The sequence below is a fragment of the Eimeria maxima genome, genomic scaffold (assembly GCF_000499605.1).
Source record: "Eimeria maxima Weybridge genomic scaffold, Emw_scaff72, whole genome shotgun sequence".
NCBI classification, from domain to species: Eukaryota; Apicomplexa; class Conoidasida; order Eucoccidiorida; family Eimeriidae; genus Eimeria; species Eimeria maxima.
Window position 1 is genome coordinate 55,866 of NW_013566715.1, and position 13,914 is coordinate 69,779.

General features: G+C 50.1%; 3 protein-coding genes across 3 annotated transcripts; all 3 read right to left on the reverse strand.

Annotated features, from left to right (window-relative positions):
* Nucleotides 1-141: 141 nt before the first annotated feature.
* Nucleotides 142-2,949, reverse strand: EMWEY_00010640 (hypothetical protein, conserved; the record flags this gene model as incomplete). The annotated part of the gene is made up of 6 exons (XM_013482710.1): nt 142-417; nt 614-1,002; nt 1,168-1,477; nt 1,710-1,960; nt 2,102-2,258; nt 2,530-2,949. The coding sequence occupies 6 exons, from the start codon at nt 2,947-2,949 to the stop codon at nt 142-144; spliced, it is 1,803 nt and encodes a 600-aa protein (XP_013338164.1).
* Nucleotides 2,950-4,631: 1,682 nt separating this feature from the next.
* On the reverse strand, nt 4,632-6,743 carry EMWEY_00010650 (hypothetical protein; the record flags this gene model as incomplete). The annotated part of the gene is made up of 3 exons (XM_013482711.1): nt 4,632-4,754; nt 5,007-5,180; nt 5,571-6,743. The coding sequence occupies 3 exons, from the start codon at nt 6,741-6,743 to the stop codon at nt 4,632-4,634; spliced, it is 1,470 nt and encodes a 489-aa protein (XP_013338165.1).
* Nucleotides 6,744-9,541: 2,798 nt separating this feature from the next.
* EMWEY_00010660 (elongation factor ts, putative) lies at nt 9,542-12,513 on the reverse strand (the record flags this gene model as incomplete). The annotated part of the gene is made up of 7 exons (XM_013482712.1): nt 9,542-9,834; nt 10,207-10,243; nt 10,598-10,699; nt 10,943-10,999; nt 11,226-11,316; nt 11,630-11,810; nt 12,087-12,513. The coding sequence occupies 7 exons, from the start codon at nt 12,511-12,513 to the stop codon at nt 9,542-9,544; spliced, it is 1,188 nt and encodes a 395-aa protein (XP_013338166.1).
* Between the last annotated feature and the right edge of the window lie 1,401 nt (nt 12,514-13,914).

Genomic DNA, 13,914 nt, shown 5'->3' on the forward strand with positions numbered 1-13,914 from the left:
TTAGCCAAGCTGACCCACCGGATAACCAGCTTGCCAGCAAGCAACTTAGCCAGTTACCTATGCGGCTACCCACCCAGCCACCTACCTACATAGCTAGCCACCTAGCTAGCTAGATGGCTAGCTAACCAGCTCGTTGTGGGGTTAGACAGCATATCTGCCTCCGCCTAAGATGCGGGGTGGTTCTTCAGAAAGGGCCATTCTTCGCCTTTCGATAGCAGCAAATGACTGCTCCATTTCCTGCAGCGGCTCATGCAGTTTTTCTGCTGCCTTTCTTATTTTTTCCTCTGATAATTCATAATTTTTGTTTATTCGGATGCCACGGGGAGGAGGCATGTGCTGCACAGGCTCACGACGGTTGCTGCTGCTGCTGCTGCTGTTGCTGTTGCCAGGCGCACACAGCAACTCGAAACCAACCTCCTGTGTACACAAACGACCAGCATCAGCAGCATCAACAGATGCCTAGCAACAGCATTATTACCAGCAGCATTAATAGCAGCAGCACCATTAGTACCAGCGGCAAGAGTATTAGCAGCAACAGCAGCACCAACAGCAGCAGCTTTAGCAGCAGCAGCAGCAGCCGGCAGCAGCTTTTGCAGAAGCAGGAGGGACTTACGTCTTGTATATTTCTACACGCAGTTATTTGGTCAATCATCCTTCCGTATGCTTTAAGACGATTAAAAGGAACAAAAGAATCTTTTGGGTGTTTCTCCCTCCTTAAACAAATGCAAACACAAGCAGAAAATATAAATAATGCTGCTGCTGCTGCACCTGCTGCTGCAGCGACGCAAGAGCCATTAATTGCAGCAAAGTGTTTCACAATATTCTCATGTTGCTGCAGCAGAGGCACAACGAAATCATCTGCTCCAACAGCAGTACCAACGGCAGCAGCAACAGCAGCAGCAGTAACAGCAGCGTGCCTTGCTTTGCGTAGTCCCCCGAAGATGGAGGGAAGGTCTCCAGTGGCAGCCTCAAAAAGGCGCACAGCTTCCGTTTCCAATATCCCTAAACAGAGCAGCAGCAGCAACAGCTGGTGCACAGCAAGGTGCTGCTATATAATTAGCTAGCTAGCTAGCTAGCAACCTTGCTAGCTGGATGGCAAAGCAGCAGCAGCAAAGCCAGTGCCAATAAAAGTCATGAGCAGCTAAGCAACAACCTCGCTGTCTGTACCTTGGAGCTTAGGGTCGATATTGGCGTGTGTGTGTTGCAGTGTCTCCTTTGGTGTCCTTTCTTGTTGAGTTACAACTAATTTCTCTGTTGTCTGCTGTTGTCTCCTTTTTATTTGCTGCTGCTGCTGCTGCTGCTGCTCCACGGGGGGGTCCCCTGGGCGTGAGGGGGGCCACCCAGCTACAGGAACAGCAGCAGCAGCAGACTGCTCCCAATGGTGTCTGCTGCTCTTTAAAGTCTTTCTATTTCTCTTAAAATATTTTTGTTTTTCTTTCATAAGCATTTGCTGCGAATAATCAGAACGGAGAATTACCTGACGGCAGCAGCAAACAAAACAGCAAAACAAAGACAATCAAAAGAAACAAAAAACGGAGACAAAGAGGGACAATAAAGAGGGGCAATAATGAGAGACAATGAACAGAAGCAATAAAGAGAGGCAGTAAAGAGAAACAGTGCAGCGAACAAGGGCAAGAAGAATGCATGCAATTACAAACAATACATCCTAGTGTTTGTCTCCTTTGTCTCCTTAATATTCCCCTTCTTACTTTCCCCTCCTTCATTAACTGCCTTAGCAATCCGGATCTCCTCCATCTTTCTCTCTCGTGCCCTCCCCACACCTGTCTCCTTTCTCCTGCCTCTTCATCAGTAAACCCTCTCCCCACATGCTCGCCCATCTCCCTTTCCAACCCTTCATATACAAAAGGGCCCCCCCGCGGGCTCCCCAGGGGGTCCTCCGAGGGGCCCCCCGAGGGGCCCCACTCCCAGTAGTCCCTTGATGGCCCCTCCAGTGGTGCCCCTATGGGGGCACCGAAGGAACGTGCCCTCCTCGAGGCCCGAAAAGCCCCTGGGGGGGTCCCCGAGAAGGGTTGTGTCGTACGGATTGTGTATAAGGGTTTAAGACCTTTACATTTAGTGGAGGGCCCAAATTCTCCTATACCTTCTATGCGATAAGGGGGGAGGGGACGAGGTGGGGACCGTTGCGGTCTTGCTCTCCTTGCTGGTGTTGCTGTTGCTGCTGTTGCTGCTTCTGCTGCTGAGCTGCATGCAGATGCCCCAAGCGTGCCCACAGGCCAAGCAGACAACGGCTGCTGCTGCTGTAACAAAACGGAGAGACGCGCAAACGGGCAGAGACACAGACCTTCCACGGTAGAGGCGGAAAGCGAACATCGGTCAACAACAACGGCAGCAATAGCAGCAGCAGCAACAGCAGCAATAGCAGCAGCAGCAGCAATAGCAACAACAACAGCAGCAGCAGCAATAGCAACAGCAGCAGCAGCAGCAGCAATAGCAACAACAGCAGCAGCAGCAGTCGCAGCATCAGCAACATTTGCACGAACAGCAGCAGCATCAACAGCAGCACTTTACTTTTTGAAAGGGTCCCGACTGGTTTTTTTCTCTCTTTCCAAAGTGAGGGCTTTCCATTTTCTTAAGTTTTTCCTTATCATTTAATAGATTGCCTTTTCCCTCCTTTTTCTGCTTCCTTAATGCTATCGATATATCTAAAGGATACAATACACCAGAGGGGGCCCCTACAACAGGGGCCCCTGCAGGAGGGGTCCCCATATCATGGGCCCCTATATCAGGTGGCCCTACATCAAGCGCCTCTATATCAGGGAACCCCGAGCCGAACAGACGGATGTTACGCTGCACCTTTTGCTGCTGCTGCCGCCTTGCCGCTCGGGAACTAATGGGTAACCCTTGAGGGCCCCGCAGGGGCCCCCATAAGGGGACTCCCAGGGGACCCCAAGGAGAGCTGCCGCTGGTGTCTCCTAGAGGGAGATGCATTGAGTTGAATGTAAAGAGTAGAGACGGTAGAAGGGTAGCGGAGACACTAGAAGGAGTAGAGGAGACTAGAAGGAATAGAGCGGAGACAACAAAAAGAGGAGAAAGGCCTAAAGCGGAGAAAGACCAGTGCTGTTTTAGGGCTTGGATGTAAAGAAGACTTTATATATTAAGACATATTAGCAAAAAGGTGCAAAAGAAAAGGTGGAGGGGGGGAAGAGAAAAAACAAGTTTAGGAAAGTCTCCTTCTTGCTGCGAAGAAAATATCCTCTATTAAGGAGGGGAAGAGGAAATACGGGAAATCAGACAACCTAAACCCACATTTTAGATGCATAAGGAGGCAATATAAGAAAAGAAAGAACTCGAAGAAAGGCAAAACGGGGGCTCCAGGTATCCTCGAGGTACCCCCCTCACCACCAGTAAAAGGAGGAAGGAGAAGGATGCAGGGGGGGGAGGAACGACGCTTCAGTAGCAACAAAACTAAACCGTAAAGACTAAACCATAAAGTGTTTAGGCGAGGAGCAGTGGTGATCGCAGCGATCCTCAAACCCTAAACCCTAAACCCTAGACACTGCAAATCCTAAAAACCGCCCAACAGGCCCCAGGACCTCGACGGAACCTTGAAATAAACATATGTTACATTAAAATGTGTATTTGTATTTGTTTTTGCATGTTGATTTGTATTTGTTGAACAGAAGATAAAAGGAATGAAGGCAACGTGCCGCGGACCGGCTGCTGCTGCTGAATCCCAGCACTCCCTCCTGTATAATACAGCACAATAAATGGTTTATAGGTTATATTTTGATTCTATTTACTCTATTTAATTTTTTATTTCCCTTTTTCTTCAAATTTTGCATTAAACTGGGCGATAAACGACCAGCGGTCAAGCAGTGAACCTCTGCTGTGGTCCTGTATGCAGTCTCAGTACCGTCAACGACCCCGATGCAGTCTCGAGGTTCTCTGTACTTATGCAGATTAAATATTTTAATTGAATAAATTACTTTAATTTCATTGAATTTAAAACAAAACTAGAATATTTACCCCTTATTTCAGCAATTTTAGTCATTACCCCGCAGATTCAGGGCCCAGAGGAACCTGTGTTCAGCTTATACATCTGGTGTAATCGTTTAGTGTAATTAACTTTCCAATTGATTTAATCTTCTCGCTTTGTTTTTATTTACATATTCTTACTAACTGGCCTTTTGTCATTATATCCCTATACCTACACTTGCTGCACACAGGGGGCAGCCTCTGCGTATAACAGCCGTCTTCCATTGAACCTCCATGCTGGTCCTACGGTTTAGGCTTTACTGTCTGCGGTGGATACAAAAGACCTTAGCATAGGTTTGGTCCGCATGCAGCGGTCCCTCGTGCGGTGTACAGGCAGGCAAGCACCTGAGTGTAGTGTATGTACACCGCAGCAGCAGCATACGTGCCCTGCAGTAGCTGTCTATACAGCAGAGAAAGGAGGAATTCTGCTGCATTAAATGCCGCACATCCTCTTCCGTGGTTTTGTTTGTTTTAAAAAAAGAAAGAGAGGCAAATCCCCTTACCTCCTGTAACAGCGCAAACCCTAATGCGCTGTCTTTGCGAAACTCTAAACCCTAAACTTTACTGGCCTTCCGCGGGGATCCAAAGAAGTAGGTTTAGGGTTAAGTGTTTAGGTTTTATTCAGCTTGCGTCTGCTAGGAATGCGGCTTCACCTCGAGCAAATCAAAACCCTCAATATTTATTTTTGCCTTTAAGAGCCGCTCTGCCTCCTGCAGGACCTTCTCTGTTGATCGTTTGCTGTCATCCAAAGCCCACGGCTGCATGCATGCGCCCAAACCCTAAACCGTAAACCCTTGAGCAACAGGCCTGCAGTGCTCCCCTGAATTTGTGTAGATCGCTAAGGCAGACTCCACTGTCCAGGAATAGGGTTTAGGGTTTAGTGCTTGGTGTTTGGGACTAGCGGTGAGGGGCTTTTGTAGAAATACTCCGGTTTAGGGTTTACAGCTAGGGATAGGGTTTAACGCTAGGGTTTGGGCTACGGTTTAGGTTTTTAGGGCTAGAACCCTCACCTGTTTTAAGAGGACTGTCTCCTGATACCATTTACCCATTTTGCCCTCCACGATTTTCTGCTTTAAAGCCTCTGGCATGTCCTTGTTCTTGCTGCTGTTGCTGCTGCTGTTCATGCTGCTGAGGACATACTGGCGCTCTTGCGCTACCATATCAGGGGGAAGATCCTCAACTCTCTGGAGTCCACAGACAGCCAAAACCGTAACCGTTAAGCCCTAAAACAGGGTGTGGCTGATTAGCGAGTCTCCACCTCTAAGACCTAAACCTAAAGTGAAGGGCTAAGCATAAGGGCTTAGGGCTAAGGCTTCGAGTTAGGGTTTGGCCCTGGCTGGTGTTTAGATATAGGTTTAGTAGGGCTACCCTAAACCCTAAATCCTAAACCCTTAGAGCAAAAGATGAGGTTGTAGTTGTCTAAAACAAGGGCTTGTGATCAAGGTTTATAGCTAAGGTCTAAGGCTAGTGTTTAGGGTTACCCTTTAAGGCATGTGCTTAAGGATAGGGCCTTCAATTCGTGTTTAGAGTTAGTGTTTAGGGCTAGGGTTTGGGGTTTAGGATTTTCAGCTCACTACTGCGAGTGGCCTAGATGCTGCAATGTGAAGACAAATCTGCCTCCCCAAGTTCCTTATCTGCTTCTCGAACTCTTGTTGCTGCTGCTCTTGCTGCTGCTCTTGCTGCTGCTGCAGCTTGTAGGAAAGGTGCAGCAGGACAACAAGAGCAGCAGCATCAGCAGCAGCAGGTTGGTGGCTGTAGGAGGAGACGATCCCCGATCCCCTTAATGCCTCTCTTACAGCAAACCCTTTTAGCTGTACTTTCTCCCCCACTAATCGTGATGTATAGGCCAAGTCTGTCCCTACTGTTTCTGTTGCTGCTGCTTTTACTGCTTCTGCGTCTGTTGTGGCTGCGTCCGCCGCTGCTGCTGGTGTGCCTGCTGCCGATTCTGATGTGAGGACAGGCAGCGCCAAGAGCTGCTGCAGCAGCTGCGCTTGCTCTTGAGGTAACCTCCCTCTTGCTGCTGCTGCTGAAGCAGCAGCAGCAAACTCGGGAGAGCTGCATGCAGCAGCAGCAGCCCGTCTTGCTGCTGCACAGAAGACGTCACTGTGGCTGACAAAGTCGCTGCTGCAGGTAACATGCACAGCAGCAACCCTCTCCACACCAGCTACTGCTGTTGCTGCTACTGCACCCGTTGCTGCTGCTGCTGGGGCTGCTTCTAAACGGAATGTCCCAATGATTCCTTCTTTGACGTTATCATTGCTGTTCGTGCCAGTAGCATCAGCAGCAGCTGCTGCTGCCGCCGCTACGTCTGCTGCCCCCTGCTGCCGCAGCCACTGTACTGCCTTAGGTACATCCCCACCACTGTGCTGCAGTGCCCGTATGCAAGCCCCATATCCTGCTGAAGTTAGCTGCCTCAGCTTCTTTATTAGAGCTGTATCCAGCTGTGCTGCTGGTGCAGGTGCTGCTGGTCCTACTGCTGCTAATGTTCCTTCAGCTGCTGCTGCTTTCCCTGCATTCGCTGCTGCTCCTGCTGCTCCCCCATCTGCTGATGCTGCTAGATGGCGCACTTGGGCGGAATATGGGTGGCTCCTGTTTGCTGTTGTCCTGTTGCTGCGTGAGCTGCCCTGTCCGCTGCTGCTGCTCAGGAACGAGCAGGGTTTGTTACGGTGTACGTACAGCTGGAACGCGTCTAAGAAGACAACGGGAAGAAACAGCAGGAGGAAACTAATTTTTAGCAGCACTCTCATTATTTACATTAGTTAAACCCTTGTTATATGCCTCGTCTTGCGCCCGAGAGGCCCCAAGGGTTTTAGGGTTTCGGGTTTAGAAGGACATCCAGCAGGAGTCTGGGGCTTAGGGTTTATGGTTTAGAGGATTTTGCGTTTAGAATAATGCAGCTACAGGATCAGTGCTACCTCAGAAAGAGAAGAGTCATTAGGTTGTTGGCCAGTCCTCTAGCACCCAGTCGAGTGCTAGGGTTTAGGGTTTAGGGTTTAGTGTTTCCATTTCAGCGGGGTGGAATTTTTTCTCTACAAATATGCACATTGTTAAATATTCATAAAAATCATAAACAGAATTTCTTTGTCCCTTTTTGTGGCTGTCCCCTTCAAGGGTACGCGGGGGGGCCCCCTATAGGGCCTCCTGTCCTCCACTGGGGCCCCACTGGCGTTTGGCCAGTCATTCTTATTCGTTTCATACTTTTAGATCTATGGTTTAGGGTTTGCATTTAATGTTAAATATATATCTATTATTTATTACTTCAATAGAATATAGCAGTTATGAACCCTCTACCTGCTTAGACTGTCTTCAAGGCAGCTAAGAGAAACACTAGGAGAAGAAAGGCGCATGCGAGAAACAAAATATATTTCTTGCTCTTTTTTTGCATGCATACACCTGCTTAATGCTCTATTTCAGCCTCTATTTCTCTCCTATATACTGTATCCATGGGCGGTTAGTGTATGTATGTATGGGCACCCCCCTATAGATATGAGTATAGATATTATATATAGTACATTATATATGTAATACACATAGGCAGACACCTGCAAACAAACATGTGTTTGTATTTATATAATAATGCATGCACGTCTGTGTTTGCCACCACTGCCTAAATTCTAAAGCTCTTTCATTTTCTGGTATATGGGCACCTGAAGGTGGTCAGAAGTGTCTTTTTCCCACTTCTTGTCGAGTGCGTGCAGTAAGGGGTCGCTTTACTTTTTGTATTTCTTTCTCCCAGCGCAAAACTTTTTGCTGCATTCAAGACATGTAGCTCCTCCTCTCTTAACAGGGAATGCACAAATATGCATTAGACGGCTTCAGGTACTAGAAAGTTTAATAAAAGAAAATAGACGGGGTTTTTATAAACCGGTCGAGTACTTGTTGCTGCTGCTTACGCTGTGCGCTGTTGCCAAGGCACCAAACGACACCATCTGCAGCAAGTGCAGCAGCAGTAGCAGCAGTAGCAGCAGCACCAGCAGCAGCTACGGCATTCCTTTGAGTCAGTTGGGCCTCCTTGGTGGCATGCGGTGGCTGCAGGCGCAGAAGCAGAACGGACAGAAAGATGAAGACAAGGCAGGAAAAGCCTTTTAATTCGGAATTTTGTTTCGCCAGTGTTCAAACGGATTACAGCTGCAGGAGATCGCGTTAGGGTTTGCCGTCCTGTAGAGGGCAGTATCTCCATGGGAATGCCAAATGCAAAGGTTTAGGGCTCAGGGTTTTAAAGAGCGCTAAAGGGTTTAGAATGTTTAGGCTGAACTCCAGCAACAGAAAGTATGCATGCAAAATATGCAAAATATGAAACGGGTCACCTTATATTCTACTCCAAAAGGCTAGAGGGTTCGGGGATTTAATGTTTGATGGGTAGGCGTTAAGGCCATTGAAGTTTAGGGATTCGTGTCTGGGATTTGTGGAGTGTCTAATGCTTTAGTGACGTCTCAAGGTTGAACAGCCACTTCCAACCTAACACTGTGTGCTGCTAGGGCTTAGGGCTTAGGTTTTAGGGTCGGGCGTAGCGAGTGAACACTTCGAGGGTTTACTTCGCAACAAATTCCAATATGCGTCTGTTGACTGCCTCTACTGAGACTGCGTCGTCAGAGCTGCAGCAGCCACATCCCAAGCCGAACTCCTCCAGCTAGCTCGGCAGCCAACTAGCCAGCCATCATATAGCCACCTTGCCCAATGTGATTTGCATGCGCTGATGCGTGCGCACTCCTCACCAGACGGTTGTTAGCTTCCCTGCAAAGGCCTCTCGGATTTCCGGCAGCCATCGCTCCAGTTGTGCTGTGCTGCAGAAATCATATAGCAGCTGCTGCATACAATGTAACTGCTATTGCTCCTGCTGTGGCGGCTGTTTCTGCAGCCCATGTTGGTGCCCCTGCTGCTCTGCTGCTTGTCCGCTCCCACGGGGTGTGACCCTAATGGGGGAAACTGCTGAGGTTGCTATTTCTGCTGATGCTTCTGTAGATGCAACAGCAGCTGCTGTTGCAGCTGCTGCTTCAATGGGGTTGCTCACCGCAGCTCCACTAGCCTAGCTGCGTCTTTGTGCTGTTGGCTCTTCTCCGCCTGCTCATCGGGAGCTGCTCCAGGGGATTTCTACAAACATCAGCAAATGCCCGCTGCTTTCATGTTTCTTCTTGCCAGTGCGCAACCGCAGCGCCTGCTGCTGCTGATGTGGCGCTGCGGCTGAGTAGCAACAGCAGCAGCAGCGAAGAGCAAGTGTAACAGCAGAACGAAAGCAGAATCTCACGCTGCCTCTGTCTGCTTTGCGTTTCTTGACTCTTTCAACCAAAGTGCCCTGCAAACAAATGCCAGACAGCGGCTATCCGCAGCATTAAAGCAGCAGCAGAAGTAGAAAGAGTGGCAAGGAAACGAAGAAAACGCAAACCAATGCAGCTCGATCAGTAACCGTGTCTACATCCAGGCACAACATTGTAAACAGAAATGGAGTTGCAAGCAGCTTCCCAGCACAAACCGTTGGGGACCTCAGTGTATGCGTCAACGGTAGGTAGCAGCAGCAGTCATGCGTCTGCTTCGTGACTAGCAAGAGTTAGCCATGAGGTTCGAGCTCTACCGGGTGCTGCAGTGTTGTGACAGGGCTAGCTCCAGCTAAGCAGTAAGCAGTTGAACCCATGGCGCATGCATAGGTGAGATGGCTAGATCTACGAAGGCTGACCTCAGGGGCCTCCAGCAACAGAATACAGTCGGGAGTAATTTTATGCTGCCGCAGCAGCAGCGCCTGGCGTGCCGTTTGCGGAACCCCGTCTAAGACCCAACCGCGGCGTGCGCAGTCTGCTGAGGCGAGGCGCTGCGCCACCAGCTCTATGAGCAACTCCTCGAATGCTGCACGTGCAACAGAAACCAATACACGAAAAGCGGAAGGCTGAAACGTGAACGGTGTGAGCTGGAGCCTCAAGCCTAACACGGGGTGCATGATGCATGAAACATGGAATTAAGTTACTGAAACCTGCAACAGAAAACCTGCAAAATGAGGCTAGACACTTGAAATGTGAATACTGAACACTGAAACGTTTAACATTAACCCTTAAGCCTCAAAGTTGAAACCTTAAAACCGAAGCTTTAAGCATGGTGCCCTTTACGTGAAATTTCAAAACTGACGCCTTAAACCCTAGGCCTTACACCCTAAGCCTTAAACCAAAACCCGGAAACCCTAAACCTTAATGCTAACACCCGAAAACCTAAACTGGGACTTACAGCTCTCAACTCCTGCCTCGAGCTCCAGGAGCGCCGCCTTACAGTCAGCGTCTTCGTGTGCCTGAGCAGCAGCAGCTTTTGTTGCTGGAAAAAGAATAAAGCGAATGTCACTCCCAACCGTATCCGCTCATCAAAGCAGTTTGCATGTGTTGTACAGATGTTTATACTAGAGCACAGGAAAGGCAGATAAATGTAAATACGCACGTATGTGGATATGTGCACATCAAAAAGTATGCAGATGATAGGTTTACGCATCCTGTAATCCCTCGTTATGCGTTCACCCGGCGTTGAGTCGCGGTAAGTCCGGGAGGCGCTGCAGGCAATTGCATGCATGCATGCAAGCAGACAGCCCGGCCTCGAGGTGTAAAGAAAAATCAGTAATGAACCTCACTTTCTGCAGCAGAAGTTCGCGGATGTCAACATGTACGACCCCGAAGTGGCGGTTGAGCAGACCACTCTGCGTGGACTTGCCGCTAGCAGATGACCCGATGATCTGTACAACAGGCCGCCCGCATGCACAGAGAAGCCCCAAGCCCCAAGTGCCCGCACACGAAACGCATGCAGAGCCTCAGCTTTAGCATGGGTCTCCACTGACACCAGAGCAGCTTCGTCCCCCTGTGCGGTCTGTGGCAGCGTCTCAATGCTAAACCCCCAACCGAGCTTCTCTCTTTAAACCCGTAGCAGCACAGCATGGGCTACGATCATGTAAAGACTCAAGCAGACAGGAGAAACTTACGCAAAGTTTGGGAGGTCGCAGACGCAGCTTCGAACCTCCGTCGAGGCCGCACCTCGCCTGTGCAGACAGCACAAGGGGCTCGCATCTACATGGATCCGTCGGTTTCTGCTGCTGCTGCCGTTTCTGCTACTGGTGTTGCTATTAGCGCCGCTGCAGCTGCTCCTGATTCTGTGTTTTTATGGGATTTTACTCCTTGTGGGGGAGCAGAACTCAGTACTCCAGGTTGGCAAATACCCATCTCCCAGGGTGACTCTAGTCCCCCGTTGCAAACCCTAAACCGCACCTCTAAAGTCTCGATAAGGCGCTCTGCGCCTTCTTCAGCTGGGACCGTCTCTGCAAGGGGCCCCAAAACTTCGAGTACCCCCTCGGTGTGCCTGACGATTTCACAGGAGTAGGATATTTCAGATGATGCGACGGTGCAACATTAGAGGTTTAGAGTTTAGGGTTTGGGTTTTGCGGATGTCAGGGGCTTCAGGGCTGTTGGCGTTGCCTCCTTGCCTGTACAGCTGACGAAGGAAGGCATCTGCCTCTTTTGTAACCAACAGACGACTGCGCCTCTCGGAGGCTTGAGTTGTGCTTGTGCGAAAGAAGGGCCCGGAGCGGCCTGCTGTTGGGCGTGCTTCCGCTGCTGCGGCTGCTGCGGCTGCTGCTGTTGCTGCTGCTGCGGCTGCTGCACGCACCGCCGACCGCGCGTGGACTTCCCCTGGTAGCAGCAAACAGCAGCGGTCGGGCGACAGGCGCATATCGAGCAGAGCCACGGCCTGCGCTCGCGTACGCGGAAATCCATCGAGGATCCAGCCCCCGCACTGCTGCTGTTGCAGCTGCTGCAGCTGGGTAGACACCAACTCCACCACGAGCTCGTCTCTTGCTGCCCATACACACGCAGCAGTTGCAAGCAAGAAAATTGTTTTCTCTCCTCCACATCCTCGCTTTTCCTGCCTTTATGTACACCCCGCGCGAAATAACTGCCTCCATTCGCCAAAGCTGTCTTGTCGTGTAGCTCAGGAAGGTCGTCTGCTCCTTTTCCCAGGTCCCATACACGCAGCCTTCAGAGCCTAACGGTGTTTGGTATTTTAGTTCATGTAACTCCAGTTCTAGAGCTATTAGTTTGACTTTCCTCTCCCTCCCCAGGGCTGATCCCTACCCAAGGTCCTGGAGTTGAGGGCCCGTGCAGCTTCGCCACGGGGGTACTTATCTGCATGAGCGCGCAAAAGGGCCCCAGAGGACACCAAGGGGAGGCCCCACCGCTCAGCCAGGCTGGCAGACACCTCGTGCCTCTCGCTTCCAGGCAAACCCAGCATGACCAGGCGCAGCGGGGGTCCCAGCTGCTGCTGCTGCGTTTGAGACGCGTGCTGCTGCTCTTTGTCTTCATCTTCCACCCGATGAGTGTCTTTCTGTAGTTCTTGGGCCTCGAGGAATTGCTGCTGCTTTAAGTGGTCTATGAGGAACTGCAACGGGTCGTCTGGTTGGTGCTGCAGCAGCAACTTCAGGAAAGACTGCATCATGTCCCTGAGGCCCTGGGCCTCCGCGTACTCCTCACATTCTTTTGCAAACGGCTTTTCGGCATCCATTGCTAACGGCGCCTTCTTCTCCCCTCCTTAAACTTTGCTGCTGCGTGCTTCTGCACGGCGGATGTGGTGGTTGCTGCTAACGCTGAAACCCTTGCTGCCGGCTTTGTAGTTGTTGTTTCTGCTGCTGCTGTAGAGTCTCATGCTCTGGCGGGTTAACTCTTTGCCCTCAGATGCATTGCTTAGTCGCCCGCTGCACAGGCCAACATCAAGCCCTGGGAAACGACGAATGCACGGGAACAGATCAGCCCTTGTTCTGTCCGCAAAAGTTGTCTAAACCCAACAAATTCAATATGCATCTCGATGCTGAAACGGGGTCTCTTCTTGTGGGGGCCCTGCTCCAATGGGGCCGCTGTCGGGGCCCCGATGGAAGGGCCGAGGGAGAGGGGGCCATATGCTCGTGCCTTACAGGTTTGGGGCTGGAGGCGACAGCCTTTAGAATAACAAGTATATTAAAAGTCGAAATGTTGAAAAGGTCTTAGGTCTGTATTAAAACACGCAAGTGGGCGGTCTCAGGACGCTTTCTCACCTCACCAGCGGAGGGTCACCTGAAGGAGACCGTCCCTACGTGGTGTACAATCATCCTGGCATGTTACCAGGATTCCTTCACATTGACAACTATATTCTTTGGACTAGACTTTCATAAATTTCAACACAACATCTTTAAACGTAGAAAGGTGAAATAAAGCGCTGGAACCCTGAGGTGGATGCGTTGTGCCCGGAGCCCGAACCTGATCGTTTATCCTTTGCAAAACGTGCATACGCTCCTACTGGGAAGAAGTGTGTTGGATGCTGAAATAGGAGGTTATTGCTTCCTAAAACGCATTCAAAAGTTCTTTAACTGCTTGAAAATGATTATGTAGCTCAAGGCTTGCTAACGCAGCAGCATCAACACCGCGTGGTCTGCGTCTCAACGACTCGCAAAAAAAGCCACATGCAACAGAAAAAATAGCAACAGCTGTTGTTCCCGACTTCATGATGCAAATAAAAGTCTCTAGAATTTGACGCATTCAGCTCAAATGAATTTTACAAAAGTGTTCGAGGAGGCATGGTTTACTTGGTTCCTCCTGTAGATTCACATTTCTTAACCCTGCCTATGCTGCTCATTGAACTGAACTCAGAAGGATCCAACATGGCCTGTCGAAGGCAAGAGGAGGACGAAGGGTTCGAGAGCCTCTCGCTCCGGACAGGCAACTTGCAGGAGCTACTTCTGCTGCAGCAACTCGGCCTCGAGCTGCCTTCAGATGACGCACGACTGCTGGTTGGCAAGCCTTAACATGAACACCCCAAGTCACGAAGACAAGTTTATGCTCGTCTGCCTGAAGCTGCTGGGAGTCAAACTGGAATGTTCAATGAACAATCTGCAGCAGAAATCTAACGTTTTACTATATATATATATATATA